Source organism: Guillardia theta (genome assembly GCF_000315625.1).
Source record: "Guillardia theta CCMP2712 unplaced genomic scaffold GUITHscaffold_31, whole genome shotgun sequence".
Lineage (NCBI taxonomy): Eukaryota > Cryptophyceae > Pyrenomonadales > Geminigeraceae > Guillardia > Guillardia theta.
Window position 1 is genome coordinate 640,711 of NW_005434643.1, and position 22,352 is coordinate 663,062.

A 22,352-nucleotide genomic window follows, 5' to 3' on the forward strand; every position below is an offset into this window, starting at 1 on the left:
CCTCCTCCTCCTCCTCCTCCTCCTCTTTCTGCATCCACAATGGCGTCAACTTCTCCTCTCTCCTTTCTGCGGATTTATCGCTTCTTTTATCAATCACCACCAGCAAATGCTTCCTTACGCAACCAGTCACTCTTCTCTCCCTTCCCTCTCCCCTCTCCTCCTCTTGCTCCTCCCTCTTTTCCTTTTCCTCCCCATCTCTTCTCCTTCTCCTCACCTGATCGACCGTCATATCGTCGTCAGCAAAGTATTTTTCTCGCTGCCCTTTCCCCAGGTCAGTCTGCCAGCACATTCTCAGCTCATCTCCAGCTATTCCCCAGCTCTGAGGTGAGAACCTTAGCCTCGAAGTGAATCTTGCGGTCTCTTGTTGCCTTTTCTTGGTCGCTCATCTGCTCTCCGATCATCATCTCCTCCTCCTCCTCCTCCTCCTCTCCATCTCCTCCTTCCTTTCTCATCCCTTTCGTTCGTCTCTCCCTCCTCCTACTCCCTCCCCGGACTTTCTCATCCTCCTCGCATCTCTTGCCTTTGAGACGTAGTTGAGCGACAGCGGTCTTCCTCTCGCATCGAACTTTTGCAGCATGACAACTTCCTTCTCTCCTCCTTTAGATGAGCCGCTCCTCCCTGCTGACCTCGGTTCTCCTCCTCCTCCTCCTCCTCCTCCTCCTCCTCCTCTTCCTCCTCCTCCTCCTCCCCTCCCCTCCTCGCATCCTGTCGATAGCAGCTATCTGTGTCATCAGCTCCTCGTACTTCTTGTTGTCTCCCCGCAGCTGCGCCTGTGAAGTAATTCAGCAAACGAGGAAGAGAGTCGAGCAGACGCCTACATACACCTCATGCACCTCCTCACCCTCTTCTTCGCTCCCTCCCCTCCTCTCCCTCCCTCCCTCCCTACCTCCCTCCCTCCCTCCCTCCCTCCATCTCCCCTTCTCTCCCCCTCTTCCCCTCTCTCCCTCCCTCACCTCCCTCTCTCTCCGTCGCTGCTTCACCTTGAGTGCTTGAGCTTCCAGCTTGTTTCTGTCGAGCCCCTTGAGGAACTCAATATCGAAACTCGGCTGAAAGGTGCGTGAGAATACAAAATGAAAGCTCTCCTCCCCCCTCCCCGTCCTTCCTTCCTGCCTGCCTCCTGCCTCCTGCCTCCTGCCTCCTGCCTCCTGCCTCCTGCCTCCTGCCTCCTGCCTCCTGCCTCCTGCCTCCTGCCTCCTGCCTCCCCCTGCTGTTCCCTCCTCCCGCTTTGATACCTCCTGGCTTGCAGTGCTACTCTCTTCTCTTGCAGGCGTCGGTTCAAGTTGGGCTGATGGTTCTGACAGCGACATCTGGCATGGCAGGCATGAGATCGGCATGCAGGCAGCACAGAAGCAAGACAGCAAACCCACCTCCACATCTCCCGCCGCCTCCTCTCCTCCTCCCTGTTTCTTCTCTGCTGCTTTGGGTACTTCCCGGTCATTGGCGGCGGTTGAAGGAAGAGATTGGTCTTCGGCACGAGCTGCTGCTGCTGCTCCTCCCCCTCCTCCTTCTACTCCTCCTCCTCCTTCTACTCCTTTCTCGTCTCTAGCGTTACGGACAATCTCGCTCGAAGTTCGCTTCTTGTCTTCCTTCTCTTCAGTTTCTTTCCTCCCGCCTTTCTTGGAAGATAAATCCTCGGCGTCCTTCTCATGAAACAAACTCTGCGAGCGCAATCACGACAATCAAGCACATCAATCAACACTTACGTCTCGCTTCTTTCCGCATCGGTAACAATGAGTCTTGGAGGCGAAGACAGAAGCACTGGATCTCCTATCAGCATCTCCTTCCTCCTGCTTCTCTTTCCCTCTACACCTCTACCTCTATTCCCTCCTCCCCTCTCCTTCCCAGTACTTCTCCCCTCCCTTGCTCTCCCCTCTCTCTTTTCTTTTCGACTTACTTGCACAGGGGACAAGTCCAGTCTCCAGGCCTACTCCGATCCTCCTGGTCCCGCCTGTCCTCCCGGTCCCTCCGATCCTCCCGGTCCCTCCGATCCTCCCGGTCCCTCCTGTCCTCCCGGTCCCTCCTGTCCTCCCGGTCCCTCCGATCCTCCCGGTCCCTTCGCTCACGTGCATGTTCATCTTTGTCTTGGCGCTTGTCAGAACTCTCCGACTTCTTTTGTTGCGCCAGAAAAGTCTCAAGGAACGAGCCGTCATTGCGAAATTGATTGAAAGAATCCACTCCTGCCAACACAACAAACAGATTTACAAAGCTCGACAGATTTTGCCCATCGTATCAATAGAGAGTTAAAGAGATATAGTTGCAAACTCTCAACCTGTCAGCGATTTCTCCCCATCACGATTCCAGATGTCATCTTGTTCCCTGCTCTGCTTCAGCGTATCCACAGAGAAGGAAAGGGAGGAGACGAATGACAAAGCAGTAGAGCACGAGCAGGCGTGTAAGAGGAGGGCAGGATAGAACCTTCTGCGATCATCGCGACGGCTCCTCCACCTCAAGCCGCTGTCGCCCTGCTGCAAGCCCACCATCACACCAGAAAGGTCCAGCACGCGACTCACTTCATCTGGTCTCTTCATCTTCTTTCTCGATCTCCCGCTCCCCACGTCATCAAGGTACGACCTGCCATCAGCTCTCACCCTGTCATGCCGACCATGCCGACCCGCCAATAACCTTCTCCCTGCATGCTCCTGTCGAGACGACGCTGCCGAGGACTCCGCCTGACACACGTGTCAACCTCGCTCTCACCTCACACAGCCTCACATTCTGCAGCTCAGAGAGCGACTCTGCTCTGCTCTCCGCCAGCTCCTGCTCTCTGTCTGTCAGTACGAAATGCGGCAGCATCCATCAGACAGGCCTGCAATGACTTGCCCTCTGCCTCCGCTCTCTCCCTTAGGCGCTTGAGCTGCTTCGCCTACCCCGCGCGTTACTGCTTCCTCCCTCTCGTCCAAGTCTCACCTTCCAGCTAAGACCACCATCTCCAACTTGCGGCTGACCAGAGGAAGCGGTTGGCCTCTGCGTTGCAGCACGAGGTCAAGAGAGGAAGAAGTCAGTTTCTGCTCTACCTCCTCCCTCCTCTCCTCCTCCTTGGAATCAGATGGCCTCGGGTTCCACAGCCCACCAGCCTGACGGCAAGCAAGTCAGTCCGACGGCCTCGAGACAGCGCGGGGGTCGCGTTACCTTAACCTGCCCGGTCTCAGGGTTGGTTTGCAGCAGCTGCAGGAACCCGGGCCTCTCTGCCCTCTCCACTTCGTCTCCTTCCTCCTTCTTGTCCTTGGAGGTCTTGCCTGAGGACGAGGAGAAGAGAAGAGCATCGAGCTCGGAATGGTCTTGGACCACCTCGGTCTTCGCAACCTGAGCTGCCTGTGCCGTTGCCCAAGAACCTCCCTCATCCTTCTTTCTGTCGTCATCCTCTCCATCGGATGAATCGGAGGAGGAGGAGGAAGAGGAAGAGGACTTGGTTTCCTTCTTCTTCTCTTTGGACTTCTTCTCATGCTTTGATTTCCGCTTCTTCTTGTCCTTCTTCTTGCCGGACTTCGACTTCTTTTTCTTTTCCTTCTTCTCCTTCTTAGAACTCTCCTTGCTCTTATGCTTTCCAGCCAGCTCCCTCTCCAGCTCAGCGATTTCGGATTCTTGGATCAGGTTCTGCTCTTGCAGCACAGCGTCCATGGCGCTCTTTGGGATCCAACCAGGAGCGAAATCGTCGTCGGCCATGGTGGTTCCACACCTAAAAAACATGTCGTTCAAAACGAGAGTTGTAATCATGAGGAACAAAGAAACAGAGAGCAGGTCAATTAGGGTAGTCAGACGGAATGAATTCGAAGAACTTCTCACAGCATCGACAACATGCAGCAGGCAGGGTTAAGTACAAGCACCAGCCTAACTACAGGAAGAGAACATGTAGTTCTCTACTCAATGCTCCTCGCGTATCTATGAGCGCGCGCAAGCATGGAGGTGAGATAGCAGCAGAGCATGTCAAAGTCAGTCAGTCGATGTCTCTTCAATGTCGCTTTCTCTTCCTTCTCCTTCCTCGCACGCGCTTCCAACATCCGTCTGCATGCTGTGCTGCTGCCCAAGCAATTGGACTTGTTGGGTCGTCGCTGCCCTGCTTGACTTCAGTCTGAGGCAGACCCGCTGAGTGAGCGCCGGGTGACGGCAGTGGCTGATCCGGCGCCGCCCCTGAATTTAGGTTTTACTTAAAGTTAAGGGAAAGATCAGAACGAGGACAATCAGGCGGCCCCCCTTAGAGTACCTTCACGGCCCAAGTGGCCCCTGGCCCTGCCAGACTCGGCACTGCCAGACTCCGAAGTCACGGCCGTTGGGCTGAGTCATGCGGCAGTCAGCCTGGCTGAGTGCTGAGAGCCTGAAAAGACAGCGAGAACCAAACCCAATCCTGCCAAATGCTGTCCCGTTCAAGGCTTCCCCCACCATCATGATACACTCTGCTACCAAACCCAATCCTGTCAGGGTCAAGCCTCCTCGACTCTCCTGATTGTCCTCGTACTGATTTTTAACTTTGAGTAACTTGAAAGGCCTGCCAACTGCTGTCCCCCACCTAGTCAGTACCTGGGCCAAGGCTTCCGGCCCGGCTCGGAACCCGGTGACTCGCCGGAACTCGGGAGTCCCGGGCCACGGCCCGGCCGGCCCCGACTCTCATGATCCCGGACCGTCGCAGGCTCGGGCCGGATCCGAGAAAGCGGCCCGGGCCGACTGATCGGACTTCGTGAAGACAACCGGAAACTATTAATTGCCCCTGCAATTCCCTCTGCGCCATGCTCGCATTCGGCTGTCCGGCACGCGTCATGTACACGCCGATGAGCCTGGCGACACCCATGGCGACACCCATGGCGACGCCATGGAGAACTAGGTGAGAGCATGAGAGACTGCCAGACCTTCTGTTGCCTCCCTCGCGGCAAGCTTCTATATTCTCTCCTCTTTCCTCCTTCCCTTACGACCTCCTCTTCCAGTCATCGCGACCTCTTGACTCCTTCCTACCAGCCATATCCGATCAAGGACCTTGCCACTCTCAATGAACTCAACGCCCGACAAGAGCATGCAGAAGATGAGAGGAAGGTTCAACAGGTTCTGTGTGCTCCTTCCAGACACGACCTGACGGGATAATTGAAGGATCCGTCAATCCAGTTGGCTGTCGTGGTGGGCGCAAGTGATCTTGAGGTGAGGATGATGTGAGAGGAGGAGGGGAGGAGCAATGATTGTTTCCCCAGCGTCATCTCCGCCATCACGCTCTTCTTCGCCAACGCCGTGCGAGGGCCGATGCAGGGCAACATCCTGGCGAACGGAGTCTTCATGGCGGGGCTGGGGCTGGCGCTCAGCTTCATCAACGTGATCTGGACGACAGGATATCAGAGGATCGCAGCGAAGCAGCTTGAGACCCCCGAGGCCGCCATGTCCTTCAGGAGCTTCTCGAGGACAGTGAGGGTTGGGGTCATCGTGGCGCTGACGGGCATGTTTCTCACGCTGCTGGGAGCTGAGCAGATCGTCGGCACCCTGGTGGCCAAGTCGATTTCAGGATCCATCCTGATTGCCAACGGAGGAGGGATAGCGGCACAGACTGCCTCGCTGCAGCTACAGGTCTGCTCCTTCATCGACCCCCGTCAGCTCGGTTTCAGGACTGAGTGTTGTTGGCAGGCTCTGGACATCTTTGTTGTGCAGGCGAACACCAACACGCTACTGAGCCACCTGTCAAGTCTCGTCAACTCTCTCTTCATCGCATCTCAGATCCCTCACAAAGACGAGTGAAGTGATCCTTGTATGCTCGGCTGAACCTGGTTGATTGCAATTGTTTCTCCGCTGTCGAGCATTCCTTCGACCCTTCGAAAAGAAGTGGAACGGCAAAACAATGTGCAAGGATGATGAGAGCTGACAATCAGCTCACTTCAATCGCGATGTCTCATGGTCTCATGTGCAATGACGCATAGTTTAGTCTTCAACGCTTCACGTCTCTTCATATGAACATGTTCAACACATCACAGCATTTACAACATCAAGACTTCTCCTATCATATCTCGATCTATTCCATCCGAAATCGTGGAGTCTCCACCTGCATTGAGACAAGGCACCTCAGTAGCCACTTCCCTGCCTCCTCCCCCTGGTCCATCCCCTCCTCCTCCTCCTCCTCCTCCTCCTCCTCCTCCTCCTCTTCTGCTTCATCTTCCACATGCCCCTCCTGGCACATGCTCACCGTTGATAAGAGGTCTGCTGCCACCGGCTCCTTCCATGGCAGCCCCAGCACCGTCTCCACCTACCAAGCACCTAAGAGGCTGCAGAGGAAGGTTGCCGGGCATTGAAGTCTGAGAGCGGAAGGACGAACTATGGAAGCCAGGAGGTACGGTAGGGAAGGAGACACATAGAGGGGGGCAGGGAGGCCGGCAGGGAGAGGGGGGAGGGAGAGCACGATGCATCATTCGCACCTGTCGATCTACTCGACGCAGTTCAGCTGTGGTCAGGTTGTTCACCCCCCGCAGGTCAAGGTGCCGCAAACTCGAGCAGAACCGCAAGATGGCCTGCCAAGAGTCAGCTGGAAGAGGCCAGCTGGGAGCGGGAAGGGGTCGGGGGGTACCTTGAGCCCCCGGTCTGTGATGCGCTTGCAGTAGGAGATGTCAAGGTACACCAGCTGCCTGCAGCTACTCCCAGGTCAACCCCAGCAGGGGTCAAGCAGACCGCAGATGTCTCACCCCTTGGCGATGGCGATGATTCCCTCCTGCAGCCCCCTGGGTCAGCCGCTGCCTCTGTCTCGTGTCCTCTCTTCACCTCACTAATCTCGTGGCAGTGCGAGAGCGAGAGCAGCTCGAGCCTTCCGAGGGACCTGGGGGCTGTCGCGTCAGACCAGCGTCGGCAGGAGCGAGCAGGGCGACCGGGCGATGGACAGGACGCCTTCGTCCGTTACGAACTCGCAGAAGCTCAGGTCTAACCTCTGCAGGCACACCCTGTCAAACTGACAACCTACCTCGCCTCCAGCTCACCTCCAGCTTCTTGCAGTTGGCCAAGTCCTCGACCCCGATGTCAGTGACGTGGCTCGAGCCCCTCAGGGAGAGGGTCAGCAGCTCTGGGCAGGCCTCGCCGATGTGGAAGCAGACCTTGTCGTCCACCACCGTGCAGTCACTAAAGTCCAGGTGGAGGAGGCGAGGTGATCGCCCAAGGAGGCTGGCAATGGTCGAGGGCTCCATGGGGGATCCTCTCCTGGGGTCCAACGGCAGTCGCTTGACCATCTCGGGGAAGCGGATGGAGGAGCGATGGTGGGAGACGAGGTTCCACAGGCGGCTGCTCACCATGGCGAGGCGAAACCAGTAGGGGCGCTCATGGAGGAACATGAGGCAGCGGAGGAGGAGGAGGTCGGTCAGGGGCCCCGCAGGGCAGGCGCTGTCAAGGCCGAGCCAGTTGTTGGAAGCAGAGTACTTGTTGAACTCAGCCAGGCACTCGTCGGAGCAGAAGCGTAGTACGCCTCTCGACTTGGTCCTGTGGTACTGATCCGGCCGAGTCTCCTGCCTCCCGCACTTCTGGTTGCAGCAGAAGCGCAGGCGAGGGTGGAGGTACCGAGCCTCGACGGGGAGGGAGAAGCGCGAGCGAACCTTGTCCAGGCTGACCTTGAGGCGGCTCATGCTGGTGACGTCTGGGCGTCCTTCCATCTCGAGGTGGAGCATGAGCTTGATGCAAGCTTCGAGGGCCTTGCTGGCCTTGCTCGTCTCCTTGGGCTCGATGTTGGTGTACGCCTCCGCCAGGCTCTCGAGCGTGAAGACCCGGTCAGCGATCCTCTTCTCGCTCCCTGGGAACCTCTCCGTGATCCTGTCGTACCTCTCCAGCAGCAAGATCGCCTCCTGCATCCGCCCCAACCTCACCAGCAGGCAGCCATACACCCGAAGTGCCGGGACGAGCTGGGGAGAGTCCAGCCCGACCAGCTGCTCCAGCATCTTGAGCCCCTGCTGAGCCAGCAGGAGAGCCGCGTCCCACTCCTGCTGCGTCGGGTTGGTCACGAAGTTGATCGACCTCGCCTGCTCGCAGTAGCTCAGCGCCACCTGTGTCGACTTGGCCCCGTAGATCTTGGAGCTCAGCTCCCCGTACTCCATGAGGTCTTCCAGACCCTCCGAGATGTGGTTACACTCCAGCTGGATCTGAGCTCGGTCGCGAATCGCCCTCGAGTACTGGGGGGAGAAGGCGCGGAGGGGGGGGCGCTGCAGGTGGGAGATACACTTGCCCAACGCCTCTAGAGCCTCAACGTTCCTGCCCAACTTGAGCAGCCAGGTGATGTAGACCTTGTAGGTGGAGCCGACCTCGTGGGTATGGAGGGAGAGCAGTTCTCGGTGCGAGCAGGTGGCGGGAATGCCAGAGGATGTCTCCAACTCCATCAGCTCCTCCCAGTGAGCGAGCCCCTCCAACATCCTCCTCTCTGCCGTCGTCGTCCGATTCATCGCAGCGAAGGCTTCCCCCTGATGGAACACAGCCTGAGCGACCAGCTCCATGCTCTCGATCCGATCCAGCAGGTGAGCATCGCGTCTCCTCCAGTCCTTGCCCATCTGTCTTAGCTCCTCTCTCCAGTCCAGCACTACTTGCAGCTGATTCATCGCATCCTTGTAGCTCCTTCTGATCAGGAAGTACCGCGCAAGCTCCACATTAGTCTTGAGATGCTTGATGTTCTTCACGTGCCGCTTCTCCCCCAAGGGAGGATGGGGCCACAACATCTCAGCGGGGGTGTGCGACTCTCTGATCCTCTGAACCACCTGCTGCTCTATGTTGGCCGAATCAGCATTCCCCGTCCTGAGCGACGCCTCCAGCATCCTTTCAGCCACAGGGAGGAGCCGGATGTCATTGTATCCGTACGCCTTCTCCATCGCAGAGTAGATGCTCTGCCAGTGCTGCTTGACCTTGTCCATCCTCCCCCTCTGCTCCCAGATGCGAACCAGAGGAGCAGAATCCTCCAAAGTGACCTTCTCTTTTCCTCCCCTCAGCTGCTCTATCAGTTCCATAGCTGACTCAAGGTAAGTTTGTACAGGGTTCGCTTCCCCCAGAAGCTCATGATGAAGAGCAAGCTCGTAGTAGCAGGTGAGTAGCATCTCGTTGTCTCGTGACTTCCTTGCAACGGCAAGCGATCGCTCGAGCGATTTCGTTGTTCTCTTTTCTCCATTGCTCTCCTCCTCCTTCTCCTTCAGCTTCGCTCTGACTCGGTCGACAACATGCAACTGCGACATGCCTCGTTGTTTTGAAGAGCTGCCATCCACTGCATGGTTCATACTTGAGGCCAACAATTGCTCTAGTTCACCAAGTGGTATCGAACGTGGGGAGCAATCGTACACTCATGACAACTCGTTTCTGGGTATTCATGTCACAGCTCTACTGGTAGCTGACTTTCCTCTTGCCATCTTCTTTCTGTGCATGCGTTCATTCTCATCCTCATCTTCTTTCTGTGCATGCGTTCATTCTCATCCTCATCGTCTTTCTGTGCATGCCTTCATTCTCATCCCCAGCCCTCCGCTTCTCTGCCAGCGCAATGAACCTCTACAACGGCCAACATGAGAGCTTCCGAAGTTCATCCGGGCTGCCGGGGGCGGCCCGGCCGGGCGGGCCCGGCCCGGCGGGTGACAGCGGCGGCTGAGCCTCCGAGCGGCACCCGGCACACGGCGCGGCAGGTCCCAGCCGGGCCGGGGGCGCCGGGCGGCAGCTGCCGCGACTCGGGGCCTCATTGCCGCCGGAGGCCCGGCCCCGGGGCTGGGTCCGACGGCAGGCGCCGGACGCCGTACGGTCACTGTGACGAATCATTGGCAATGCCGGCGCGGCCACGCGGCGGTCCATGATTCAAGGCATGATATCATTTCACAGTCAAAGTACAGGAATCTTATAAAACTGCCACGGTTCAACTAAACCAGCCTCGGAACTTCAAACGAGCCTGAGAATCACCGTCACTGAGTTACTCTTTACTTTTACTCAAAGTTAAGTTAAAATCAGTACGAGGACAATCAGGAGAGTCGAGGAGGCTTGACCCTGACACTGTCGCACAGGCCAAACGGCGAGAAGAGAAAAGACAGCGAGAACCAAACCTATTCCTGCCAACTGCTGTCCCCCAAACTTAACTCAGTCAGCGGCTGGCTGATTGCCATAGTACTGATTTTTAACTTAACTTTGACAGTGAGTAATAAAAGGGGGAGAGGGGGAAGTCGGCGGCACGGACGCCTCGTCATCACACATGTACATGCCATGTCACGCCGCACCAGCGTGACTTCCGAGGGCTCACATCGCAACGATACAAAATAAACCCTCTTGCACTGGACCCAGAACACAACGTTTGGAGGTCGCTGACACCGGGAGGATATGCTGGATACAGGATACACTCCCCAACGTTTGCTCCTTCCTGCCAGCCCGGAGCCTCCGCCCCCCTCTTTCTCTAGATATCCGTATCCTTGAACGCACAACCCGGACACACCCTCTGCCGCATCTCCATCCTCTCATACCCTCCGTTCCTGTCAAGCTTCTCCCGCATATACCTGAGCCTCATTCCATCAGCACCTACCATGTCACGCTCTGTCACTGTGAAAGGCAGAATCGGCTCTAGAAGGGGAATCCCCGGCAAGCAGGTGGTGCTGAGTTTGACCACACTAGATCAATACTACCAATTCCGTCAAGAAGACGCTGCGAGGCTTCTGGTACGTCTTGTCTTTCTCCCTCTTGTCTGTCTCTTGTATCTCTCTTGTCTGTATCTCTCTTGTCTGTCTGTCTCTTGTATCTCTCTTGTCTGTATCTCTCTTGTCTGTATGTCTCTTGTATCTCTCTTGTCTGTATGTCTCTTGTCTGTATGTCTCTTGTCTGTATGTCTCTTGTCTGTATCTCTCTTGTCCCTCTCTCTCTGGTTCTTCGCTTATTTGCACTTGTTCCTGCAGGGTATTTCGCTCACGACCCTCAAAAGCGCCTGCCGACGCCTCGGGATCAGACGATGGCCGTACACGAGAATCAAGCGTGAGGACGCGTCAACCGTTGACGTAGCCAGCCAAGCCTCCAACTTGAGGCCAGCAGCTGCTTCATCAGTGAGCTCAGCCAACGATCAGAGCACTGCAGCACCATCCCAAGATGATTGCTGTGCCTCCGTCACTTCTTGTGCTTCTTGCCTCGGACTGGCTCAGTCTTGCCAACATCCTCTTGCCAACAACTCCACGTTTCAGCCAGCGACTTCACCAGACGCCTGCCCCTCCTCATCGCAAGATTTTCTTGACCCCATGACAGCCAGCACAACGGAAGAGCAGCTGCGGATCATGGGAGACTGGGAGGCGGAAGATCGAGCGCTTCTAGTGGACAACGATTGGCTCGACTGGTTTATCTGCTGTGTTAGGGACTGACCCGCTGGGTACAAGCCTGACCCTAACACCATGCCCCCAACGATCCGGCAGACATGGACGTGAGCATGAGAGCTCGGTGAAGGCTCAGGCACTGACGTGACTCGGATACTCGGCGGCTTCAATTCAACCTGGACGGCTCTGACGCGTCAGCTGAGCTCTGACTGACAGCGGCGACGATTCTTGGCAGCTAGTGAAGCATGCTCCGATCCGAGCATGGTAGCTTGAGTGCACTTGGCTTGGGATTGTTTAGACTAGAGGCTTCAATGATAATAAACATCTCCATCGGATTCCAGTCGTGATCGCGCGATGCTGCAGTGTGGCGTACGGTGCCTGACAAGCACTGCACGGCACTGCACACGACCAGGTGGCCGCAGGTCCACCTGACTTACCGCGAAGCTTTTGCCTCTGACAGTTGCAGCTGGGGTTGACAAGAACAAGGCATCCATGCACGGGAGGTTTGGAGACTTGGGCTTGCGCTAGATTTTGTATGCGAGCGCCATGTCCTCCATCGCTCTACATGGTCAGTAGGTTTGTGATGCTTTCAGGATCAGATCCTTGACTGCAGCCTCGTCATCCCCGTCCGATTGCAGCCTGTGAAGTTTATACTCCCCTCCTCTCTTCAGCATGTCATGTGCAAAGTATTTAAAAGCTGAATCAGGTGTATGCTCGCAACCAGGACGCGAGAAGCCAAATCAACAAACCGAGAAAGCCAAATCAACAAACCGAGAAAGCCAAATCAACAAGCCGAGAAAGCCAAATCAACAAACCGAGAAAGCCAAATCAACAAACCGAGAAAGCCAAATCAACAAGCCGAGAAAGCCAAATCAACAAACCCATCCCAATGATACTTGACAAGTCTCTTGAAGATGAGCCTCTCCGCATTCTTTGAATCCGAGCGGTCACAGTCTTGTAGTCAGACTTGGGGTAAAGGTGAATCAGCATCGATACCATCCCCACCTCATTGCAAGCTACAACGATCCTTTTTCGCAGGTCTTCATAGCGATCTACACCCATAACAGCGCAGGTCTCTTTACGATGTTCCTCGGTTCGTTGCCCCAATTCTTGATGAGCTTCCTGTCTTCTTGCTCGCTAATCGCGCCCCTATCTCAATTGCCATCTCCTCTTCTGACCGAACGGGCAAGTTATATTCCTGAGCCAACAAGTTATTCGATATAGTTATTCGATATGCCCTTGAACCGCCTCGTGCTCGGTGAGGAGATTATGCTATATGATGATTGTTCGCACTCTTCTTTCTATCACGAAGTCTCCCTGCTCTCTGTACAGATCTGTCACAGATATACCACACCCGATGAGTTTTAAGAAAGTCACATAATTTGTCATCGATATAATTCCACATCCCCTTTCATCGAATTCCGTCCAAGTACCAATACTCCGTTCCCTTCGGATAGACTACTCGCTCATCAGACCGGAGAATATGAAGGAGCAAGAAGTACGCAAAGAAAGGTTTACCAACCCCTGCAGTTCCTGTAATGATCAAAGGATGTACTGGTTTGTTTGGATTCTTGTCCTTCAGGGTCTCTGGGTCCAAGTTGAATTGATCTACAATTATCTGCATCAAAGCAGCTTTTCCTCCTTTCTAAGCAGCTTTTCCTCCTTTCTAAGCAGCTTTTCCTCCTTTCTAAGCAGCTTTTCCTCCTTTCTAAGCAGCTTTTTCTCCTTTCTAAGCAGCTTTTCCTCCTTTCTAAGCAGCTTTTCCTCCTTTCTAAGCAGCTTTTCCTCCTTTCTAAGCAGCTTTTCCTCCTTTCTAAGCAGCTTTTCCTCCTTTCTAAGCAGCTTTTCCTCCTTTCTAAGCAGCTTTTCCTCCTTTCTAAGCAGCTTTTCCTCCTTTCTAAGCAGCTTTTCCTCCTTTCGAAGCTGTTTATGGTTTGGATTTCTTCTACTCTTGCCAGCAACTTCGCATTTTTGGGTCAGAGACATCGTTCTCCCCTGCCACTTTTTTCTGTCGACTAACCGCATCAATCTCTTTGTTGACCCTTCCGATCCTCTCATTTACTCTGCTGATCTCCTTTACTTGTACTCGGTTGCCCTGGCGATCCCCTTATTTGCTACGTCAATCCCCTTATTTGCTACGTCGACCTCTGCAGGGAGCTCTCTTCCAGAGCAACCAAGACCATTATCTCTCACATTCCGTGTTGCGCCACTTCCTCCTTGTATCGTCAAGCAAGATAGCTCACCTTGACATGAAAACTATCTTGACAGCACGAAGACGTTGCCGATCGCTATAATGGAGGTAAAGCATGTCAGTTCAAGCGCATGTAGCAAGAGCTTTCTGTGCGAGATGAAGGACCCGAGGCAGGCCCGGTCATTCCACCGCTCATAAAAAAAAGTTGACAGGGCGATTGGAGAGAGCGGACGGGAAGACGGAGCATGGCGCGAGTCACAACCCGTCGAGCGATGGCGGGACGAGCGAGTTGAGTCAACAGACAACACACTACGTGAGGAGGCTGAGGCAGGACGAGCGGGCTAGCAGCCCAAGGGCGCATAGAACACGCTGCAAGAGAAAGGTAGCAGCTGGTTGACCTGGGCCGTATGATGTAACGAGTAAACAGCAATCATTGTAGCATCAGCAGCAAGCAGAAGCGATGTCGCGTCGGAAAGGTAATGCCCAGCCAGCTACGTTGTTCCCTCGTGTCCTTGTAAGGGGTATCTGGACAGGAAAGTACTCGGATAGCGTAAGCAGCAGTTATGATAGCAGCGCATATTCAAGGTATTCGTCTGTGTGGTTGATACTTGTGTTCTTGGTCACTGTTGTCATGCTCACCAGGGATAATGCGCGACCGGCATCTAGGACGTTAGTATTTCGCTTGCTCTACTCCCCATGTGCTTACTGGAGCCGATCACAGAAGTTTTCAGCGAACAAGATCCTCTCGTAGCAACAAGTCTTTGAACGAAACTCTTTCATACCTCTTTGATAACTTTGCTTTTCCAGCTCCATGTCTTCGCGATCATCCTTCTCTACGAGGTTTTCTCAGCCTCCCCTCAAGTTTTGTCATTGAGCGCTGCACCAGGGCTTCAAACTACCAGGACGACGAATCAGACTCTTATGATTCGGTATGCTAGAGCTTCCGAATGTTGTTGCAGTCACTCTAACGTTGATCAGCATGCCGGGATCAACCAGGGGCCGAAGGTGTTGGAGATCACAGCAAACCATTCCAAGCTGCTGGTTCTTATCAGCAAATATGCACAATGTGCGCTAACAGCAGACGACCCTGAGACGTGGATAAGGTTGAAGCAACTTTGCCTATGGCATGATTCACAGAACCTATTACAGAGAAATCCCAATCATGGTATACATCTTTGAGGGGATTCAGGCAGAGCAGCTCGATTTCGATTACTCGCCAAAGGTAGTAAGTTCAAGGCAATGATTCATATGCTGATTGCTTCGAAGCCTGTTTCCTTGAGCTACGAAGGGTCGACCAGACGCATGTTTTTGAATTTTTCTCAAGAGGGCAAGAATTGCCTGGACGATCTTCGTGTTGAGGTAGAATTTTGACGTTTGTTGATCGACCACTTGACGCGTCTCTCAGAAACTTGTCAACTGCATCAAACTCATCTCTGAAGATCAGCAGCCAATCACAGCTTATCAGATCTCTCTGAAAGGCCTTCAGTTCCTCAAGGTTCAAAATTTATCGTTTGTTCCAAGTTTTCTCACCTGCAGCTCGCAGTCGCTGCCTAACTCTGTTTTTGATGAAGTGAACAGCTTCATCTACACCCCCAACGCCCCACACTATGACACTGAGTTGTTGACCTGCCAGTTCAACGGCGAGGAGTTCATTCTAAAGTCAAAGGCTGGATATCAGCGAATTTCAGACGTGACTACCACGGAGGATGTCAGCTATGTGTCCAGCCCTTACCTGCCCTCCATCCTCCGCACCTCTGGCTCACGTACCATGACCAGGTAATCCAACCTGACGACCCTTCTATGGCAGTGATCTCGGTTTCTTCCGCAGCAACGCTCATCGTGCGCACGAGTCGTCACAGGGCGAGTCAAACGTGCACGATGACATGAGCGAGGCGATTCAGCTGGCCAATGTCAACTTCATGATCGTCGAGTGGATCCCCTTTGGGACTAACAACGTGGTGGCACTGAACGAGAGGCTCGGAGCTCTTGACCGTTGCCAGGGAGGACTCTTCACCTCTCAGGTGGACACGAAGCCGACCAGTACAGCTCTCAAGGGCCCGGAGGACTTGACTAGCGTCTCGATCATCGACTTTGACCTCATCCACTTTATCAACTTTGAGACGGAGATCAAGTACACTGAAGCTCTGGGCATTGTGCAGGTGGAGTGCTTCGGGATGCACCTGAGGATGGACGGGACGGTTGTCAACGGCATGAAGATCGAGGCCATCATGGAGCGGCGAGCAGACAACATCTCCCTCGACGCTCTCGCCCGCGTGTTGGTCGACGTTCAGCTCGACTCCAGCAAGATTCTCGACGACCTTCTCTCCTGGTATGACGTGCGGGCCTGGAGTCTGGCACTGACGTCACATACCGCAGGTACCAGCGGAGCATTCTCGACGTCGTCTTCCTGGGGGACTCGCTGAACCGCAGCAAGTTCAACTGCATCTTGACTGAGTCGATCAACCCGCGGCTGCCGGCCAAGAAGTTCCTCGACGGAGCTGAGTACGAGCTTGAGCTCCGGCAGATCCTTGGGGCCATCTATGCAGCTGAGGACCTTGGAAGTGACGAGCTGGTGCTGCTGGGAACTGACGGGATCCTAGTCATGAGCCCCAACTCCGAGCAGTTCGAGCCCTTAATCATGCACTTCCTCGATATCAAATGCCGCGAAGAATTCATTCGCACCCTCTTCCAGCGCATCTTCGTCCTCGTCGACACCCTCAAGTCTGTTCGCCAGCTCATCCTCCAGGTCGGCTTCTCCCCTCTCCTCGCAACGTTCTTCCCTCTCCTAGTTGCTCCTCCATCTCCTCGTTCGTACCTCCCTGCCCCTGCTCCTGCTCCTGCTCCTGCTCCTGCTCCTTGTGTGCACCTCCTTCCACTTGCTGAGGATTTTCTATCAGGTGAACGATGATCCAGACAACGTGCTCAGAATCAGGATGGCGCTGTCGGAGGTGAGATTGCCTCTCCTCTCTAGCCTCTCAAACCCAGCTGACCCCCAGCTGCTCTCAGGCATCTCGAGATCTCGTGCTGTTACAGGAGACGTTCGAGTATCTGAGGGAGTCCACGGAGTACCTGCACCCTCCTCCCCCTCCTGACAACGCCATGTCAAAGAGACTCTACAAGGTCATGAAGCTGGACATCCTGCTGGGCTCAATCAAAGTCCGCGTTGACGACATTGAGAAAATCCTTGACGGTGCATCCAACGAACTCATCAACCTACAGCAGGTCTGTCACGTTGTTGCTCCTCGTCCTCCTCTTCTCTTCTCCCTCCTCTTCGCCATGCTCTCTTTCTCCGCCTTCACTTCTCGACCGTCTCTCCACATCTCCTCTCCCTCCTCTAGTCCTCTCCTCCTCTTTTTCTCCTGCCTGCCTGAGCTCATCTGCTCTCTCTCCTTTTATTCCAAGCTAATTGAGCGTGTCGGCACCAGACGACAGACATAATCAACACGAAGCAGCTGGAAGACGCATACATGAACGTCGAGCAGAACACCAAATTCCTAGTGGCAGCGACGGCAGCCAACGAGAGGAGTTCCGCCTCCCTTGTCATCATGCAAGTCGTTCTAGCTGGGGGGTTCGCCTTCGATCTGCTGGACCGCAGCACGGGAGGGACTCTGAACATCGACCCTCCTGACTGGGCCATGTCCGTCATTTACGTCACGCTCGTCGACCCCCCCGGCGTTTTTTCCTAGTCAACATCGTGTGGCTCATGGCGTTTTGCTACACGCTAGTGCGACTGATGAGATGGCTCGTGGACTCAACGGAGGTGATGAAGGAGTTGCTATTGTTGATGATGTTTTTGTTTTTGCTTTCATAGTTGTTGTTTTTGTGTTCGTTGAAGTTGTTTTTGTAGAAGTTGAAGTTGAAGTTGAAGTTGAAGCTGTTATTGATGTTGATGTTGATGTTGATGTTGATGTTGATGTTGATGTTGATGTTGATGTTGTTGTTAAAGTTGTTGTTCAAATTGTTGTCAAAGTTGTTGTTAAAGTTGTCGCTGATGATGATAAGGATGATGATAAGGATGATTCTAATGAATATGATGAAGATGAAGATGAAGATGAAGATGAAGATGAAGATGAAGATGATGAAAATGATGATGAAGATGATGAAGATGAAGATGATGAAGATGAAGATGATGAAAATGATAATGAAGATGATGAAGATGGAGAGATAGATGGAGATAGATAGAGATGATGGAGATGGAGGTTGAGATTAAGACGATGAGGAAAACGAGGAGGATTGTGAGAGCTTATAACAAATTGAAGGGCGTGATGGTGCAACGGATCAAGTTGAACATGAAGTTGAAGTCGATGGACGGACTTCACGCATATCTCGGTGAGTAGCTTTTATTGAAATTCTTAATGATTTCACTCTTCATTTCCCATTGCTGTCTTTTCTTCGCCTCAATTTCCATCTCCTATCTCATTTCTGCTTTCTTCTCCCCTGAGTTTCCTGGAACAGAAACGAAGATCATTGAAACTACTGATGTAGTCTCAACCGCCATCGCCTCCACCAAGGTCCCTTCCCCTTCTCCATTTTCCGTTTCTTTTCTGCCCTTCTCCTTCTTGCACAAGCAAGGGAGTGACTTGAACGCAGACTATCATCTGGATTGAAACTGACGAGGACAAATGGCTCGGTTCTGCTCCTCAGGTACTGTCCTCCTCTCCCTGCCCTGCCCTGCCCTGTCATGTCCTGTCATGTTCTGTCCTGCCTTGTATGATCTTTCATGCTCCTCCTTCATCCTGCCCCCTCCTCTATTATACCTATCTTCCTCTCTTCTCCTCTCCCTCTCCCTCTCCCTCTCCCTCTCCCTCTCCCTCTTTTTCTCCCTCTCCCTCTCCCCCTCCCTCTCCCTCTCCTCTCCCCCTCCTCTTCCCCCACTCTCCTCTCCTCTCCTAACCTCTCCTGTCCTGTCTTGTCCTAACCTCTCCTGTCCTGTCCTGTCCTGTCCTGTCCTGTCCTGTCCTGTCCTGTCCTCTTCCATGTCTGCACCTGTTGTAGCTGACAGCAGCAGGTGGAGCTCATGGTAGACGATCGGTACCATTACCTCCTGTACGCTGCCTTTGAGGTGGACAAGAAAGAGAGTCACGCTAAGGACCGCGACCTGCTCAACATCCTCCTCCTCGATCTCGTCCAGTCTGGTCTGACTCTCCACCACTTGCTCCTCCTTCTCTTCTCATCTCTCCAGCAGACGCTCTGGACCGCCGGGTTGCCTTTGGAAAAGATGCAAGAGAAGGAGAGATGGAGCAGAAGATCGGTTCGTCATCTGCTCCTCTCCTTATCTTCTCCCCGATATCTCCTCTCCTGACCTCCGCATCCCTTTCCTTACCCTTCCTAGCAAGCCATACCCCCCCTCCCTCGCTTCTTGTCTTCAGTCTTGTCTTCTCTTCTTGTTGTCTTGTTGACTTCTCGTCCTCTTTCACCTCTGACGCGGGTCATTGCATAGAACGCACGAAGCAGCAGATCGAGTCGAGGACAAAACTGGGTCTGCTCAAGCGGCTGCTAGGCAGGAAGGAGTATGACGCATGAATGAGAGAGTCTCGTCTACCATTCCCTTTAGCCTCTGCACCTCCTCCGTCACTTACCGTCTCACATCTCTTCTCGTTATCTCATCAATTATCTTTGCTGTTGTCAGTACAACCTCTTGTCTTGTCTCTTTGCTGTCAGTACAACCTCTTGTCTTGTCTCCGGCAACGTCCAGCATGTCTTGCAGAAAGTCTCAACATGTCAGACTACACCGGCAAGCCTGAAGTAGAAGCGACAGCCTGCGTGGCTGCCAAGGTGTCTGATCAATTTTAGTTATCTTCATCCCGACAAGTTCGCCTCATTTGTTTGACTGAGATTGAGGGATAAACATGGCGCGAAAGCGAACGTGAGATCTTTAGAGAAGGATCAGAGAAAGGGATCTTGATAAGAGACTTCTTCTTCTTCTTCTTCTTCTTCTTCTTCCTTCTCATCTTCTTCTTCATCTGCTCCTTCTTCTCTTCAACTTTATCTGCACGCTCTTCTCCTCCATTATCGTTGCAGATTGCAATTTTTACAGTTTCGGCCTTCTCCTATCTTGAACCAAACTGAGCATCTAACGCCTCCATTGCGATGGTATTGTGGATTGATTCCGCCATGGACAATGTTCTTTCATTGTCGGCAAAGTACTCAACACCGAAGATGCACACCAGGTTGAGAGGGCTCAGTAGGGGGCGATGCGCGCTGGACATGGAAGCGACGCGCATCGACATCGAGCTCGCACTCGAGGATCTCAAGAAACCTTCCGGAAAGGAGGTGGAAGGAGCAGGAGCGAGCACGAGGGAGGTAGAGATCATCCTCCTCTCCGTCGCCTCCGCCCTGCATGTAGCGGAAGACATGGTGATAGCATGTATCCGGCAGATGGACAGCTTGCAGGGGTCGCGTCCTCGTGGAGCTGGTTGTCCTCCCGCCCAAAGAGGGTGGCAGTTGCTGTGCATTTCATGAAGGACCAGACGTTCGAGCATCTCATCCTCCAGTGCGACAAGAAACGAGATCGCTCCCTCTTCCTCCGCTCCACTCTCGCTGCTGCCATCGGGAGGGTGAGGAGGAGCATAGCAGCGCTGGAGGGCGCGGCGAGCGCAGAGCAGCTACTCAACGGTGGGAACATGCTGATGGTAACGCTAGAGAGCCTGTCCTCCTGCGGAGACTTCGAGGAGATGAACGAGTTTGTGAGTACCGTCAGACTCCCCAAGACCCCGTCGAGCTTCGACCCCCATCACTGGATGCAAGTAGGAGCAGCAGCTGCGAGGAAATCGCTCGAGACGTCCCTGATGCTCATCGAATATCTTCCTCAGGCAAAGAACCTCATCGGCTCCGCCTCCCGGTCAGCTCCCTCCTCCCTCCTGCCGCCTTTTCCTTTCCTCCTCCTTGCTTCTCTTATTCTCTCCTCCTCCTTCTCACTTCTCCTACATCATCTTCTGCCTCTCTACACTTCTCTTCCTCTTCCCCTGCTGAAATCATGTCAGCGATCTTGGTTCTCCTCCCATGATGTTTCGCATTTGGCCGGCGGCACTGGCAGGAGGTAGAGTTTCGACAATCGTAGCTTACATGTGTTGTCTCAACTCAGCTGCTAACTTTGTTTCTACTTCCACCTCATCAATCTTCTTCTCTTGTTTCTATCCCTTCTTCTGCTCTTGTTCGTTGCAGCTTCCTGCTCTTACGCAGTCGACTTTAACCCACTGAAATTCCCCGTATTTTCCTCTCCTTACTCCTCTCCCACTTCAGGAGGTGTTACCATTGCTGCTCTGCTCTCCCTCCGTCCGGATCAGATCATGAGGTGAGTGGAGTTTGGAGCAACCAACACTATCTCCTCCTCCCACCCATCTTTTTCTTCTCACTCCTCCTCCTCCCCTAGCGGTTTCTTCGCCGTCTTCTCATCTACCTTCTCTGCTACCAAGAGCTTTGTACGGGACCACCTCGAAGGTACTCTTGTGCTCATTTTACTCTTGTGCTCCTGCTCCTGCTCCCGCTCCTGCACTGACAATTCCTTCATTTCTTCCTTCAGAACCTGCGAGGGAGATCTACAAGGAGCTGTTTTATCCTCACGGGGATGGGCTGAATGCCTGGCGGCACCAGGTGATGATGCGAACATAGTATGATGGGGGATGTTGATGGAGAAGGGAGGCGGAGGGAGAGAGGAGCAGTACGAGAAAGAGGAGAGGAGGGGAGGGGAGGGGAGGGGAGGGGAGAGGAGAGGCAGGAAAGAGAGGATGAAATCGCTGTTCCTACAGGCTCAGATCTCCAGAGAGTCGCTCGAGCGGATGATTCATACGTTCAGTAGCAAGGTGAGTCACTTCTCCAGCTCACGTCCAGGTCACTCTCAGCTTGCAGCTCGGAAATGTCAAGTTGCAGAGAATGGATTCAAACGCTGGCCTTGACCTTGTTGCAAGGATCTATGAAGAACAGGTGATTAATTCGATGATGGTGGAAATATAGAGACGATAAAGATGATGATGATGGAGATGATGATGATGGAGATGATGATGATGGAGGTGATGATTATGGAAATGATGATGATGGAGGTGATGATTATGGAAATGATGATGATGACGATGATGATGATGCCGATGATGACGACGACGACGACGATGATAGTGGTGGTGGTGATGATGGGGACAACTTTTGTGTATGTGGTTCAGTGATAGCTTCCTACTCAGATAAGTCGACCAGTCAGTAATTTATTATTCGGCGACATGTTGCAAGCACTCTTGATTCAGATGCAGGCAAATTTGACCTGCTTTTCATCCATCTCCTCCTCCTGTTTCTCCCCCCCTTTCCCGCTTGTTGATTCTCTCCTCAGTCTCCATAATTCTACCTTTTGGTTCATGAATTTTCCCTTTCCTCTTATTCTTCTCCTTTTCAAACTTCTTCTCCTCCTGCTTTTTCTTACCTCACACATCATCCAGTCGCTCAAGGCAAACATGGAGGAAGAAGCTGCCAGTGTCCATGCGCTCATGAAAGCAAATCAGCTTAGCTTGCAGGTCAAGACATTGCTGCTGCTGTTGCTGCTGTTGCTGCTGTTGCTGCTGTTGCTGTTTCTTTTCCTCCTCTTCTCCTCTTCCTGCTTCTTCTCCTGTCCTTCTCGTCTTCCTTCTTCCCGTCATCCTAGTCCCCCACGTCCTCCTTCCCCTACCACCGTCTTGCTCTTTTGTTTGCTCTTCCTCCTCCTCATCCTTGCCTGCTTTGTTTTTGTCCTGAGCGTCCTCCTCTTCTCATCGTCAACTTTCCCTACTTCAGCTCTACATCGCTCTTATTCTATCTTCGTCTCCTCATTCCTTTCCCCTTCATCTCTTTCTCCATCCATGAATCTTAGCTGTCGCGCGCTGCAGATCATGGCAGCTGTTCCTGCCGTTTTCTTCGTCATGGGAGTTGCATACGGTGCAAGGAGGTAGGATGAGGAGGAG

The 22,352-nt window shown here is 53.5% G+C and overlaps 6 protein-coding genes across 6 annotated transcripts in view; 3 read left to right on the plus strand and 3 right to left on the minus strand.

Annotated features, from left to right (window-relative positions):
• The window catches only part of GUITHDRAFT_138434 (hypothetical protein), a gene marked incomplete at both ends in the record, with an annotated part of 6,035 nt that extends 2,372 nt beyond the window's left edge, over positions 1 to 3,663 (minus strand). The window contains 15 exons of the mRNA XM_005833283.1: positions 215 to 277; positions 333 to 386; positions 627 to 770; positions 954 to 1,046; positions 1,233 to 1,307; positions 1,368 to 1,658; positions 1,704 to 1,758; positions 1,895 to 2,177; positions 2,270 to 2,321; positions 2,511 to 2,571; positions 2,623 to 2,669; positions 2,698 to 2,757; positions 2,908 to 2,964; positions 3,015 to 3,074; positions 3,130 to 3,663. Of these exons, the coding sequence (XP_005833340.1) occupies positions 215 to 277; positions 333 to 386; positions 627 to 770; positions 954 to 1,046; positions 1,233 to 1,307; positions 1,368 to 1,658; positions 1,704 to 1,758; positions 1,895 to 2,177; positions 2,270 to 2,321; positions 2,511 to 2,571; positions 2,623 to 2,669; positions 2,698 to 2,757; positions 2,908 to 2,964; positions 3,015 to 3,074; positions 3,130 to 3,663 (1,929 nt within the window). The remainder of the gene's footprint in view (positions 1 to 214; positions 278 to 332; positions 387 to 626; positions 771 to 953; positions 1,047 to 1,232; positions 1,308 to 1,367; positions 1,659 to 1,703; positions 1,759 to 1,894; positions 2,178 to 2,269; positions 2,322 to 2,510; positions 2,572 to 2,622; positions 2,670 to 2,697; positions 2,758 to 2,907; positions 2,965 to 3,014; positions 3,075 to 3,129) is intronic.
• A 1,414-nt stretch (positions 3,664 to 5,077) lies between these two features.
• Positions 5,078 to 5,709, plus strand: TIC21 (translocon at the inner envelope membrane of chloroplast 21 like protein; the record flags this gene model as incomplete). Its single annotated transcript, XM_005833284.1, has 2 exons — positions 5,078 to 5,124; positions 5,175 to 5,709. Coding segments are annotated over 2 exons (582 nt in total), but the record flags the coding sequence as incomplete, so codon positions are not given.
• Positions 5,710 to 5,980: 271 nt separating this feature from the next.
• On the minus strand, positions 5,981 to 9,152 carry GUITHDRAFT_138435 (hypothetical protein; the record flags this gene model as incomplete). The annotated part of the gene is made up of 8 exons (XM_005833285.1): positions 5,981 to 6,010; positions 6,152 to 6,211; positions 6,381 to 6,473; positions 6,530 to 6,587; positions 6,645 to 6,670; positions 6,721 to 6,775; positions 6,825 to 6,883; positions 6,933 to 9,152. The coding sequence occupies 8 exons, from the start codon at positions 9,150 to 9,152 to the stop codon at positions 5,981 to 5,983; spliced, it is 2,601 nt and encodes an 866-aa protein (XP_005833342.1).
• A 3,734-nt stretch (positions 9,153 to 12,886) lies between these two features.
• Positions 12,887 to 13,147, minus strand: GUITHDRAFT_58896 (hypothetical protein; the record flags this gene model as incomplete). The annotated part of the gene is made up of 1 exon (XM_005833286.1): positions 12,887 to 13,147. A coding segment is annotated over one exon (261 nt), but the record flags the coding sequence as incomplete, so codon positions are not given.
• A 1,205-nt stretch (positions 13,148 to 14,352) lies between these two features.
• GUITHDRAFT_70770 (hypothetical protein) lies at positions 14,353 to 17,117 on the plus strand (the record flags this gene model as incomplete). The annotated part of the gene is made up of 10 exons (XM_005833287.1): positions 14,353 to 14,534; positions 14,581 to 14,653; positions 14,698 to 14,790; positions 14,837 to 14,926; positions 14,975 to 15,207; positions 15,239 to 15,760; positions 15,808 to 16,177; positions 16,329 to 16,379; positions 16,438 to 16,653; positions 16,857 to 17,117. 10 exons carry the CDS (start codon positions 14,353 to 14,355, stop codon positions 17,115 to 17,117), a joined length of 2,091 nt encoding a protein of 696 aa, XP_005833344.1.
• Positions 17,118 to 19,545: 2,428 nt separating this feature from the next.
• On the plus strand, positions 19,546 to 21,590 carry GUITHDRAFT_107972 (hypothetical protein; the record flags this gene model as incomplete). The annotated part of the gene is made up of 7 exons (XM_005833288.1): positions 19,546 to 19,788; positions 19,896 to 20,272; positions 20,804 to 20,871; positions 20,954 to 21,024; positions 21,180 to 21,233; positions 21,280 to 21,354; positions 21,396 to 21,590. 7 exons carry the CDS (start codon positions 19,546 to 19,548, stop codon positions 21,588 to 21,590), a joined length of 1,083 nt encoding a protein of 360 aa, XP_005833345.1.
• Positions 21,591 to 22,352: the final 762 nt, after the last annotated feature.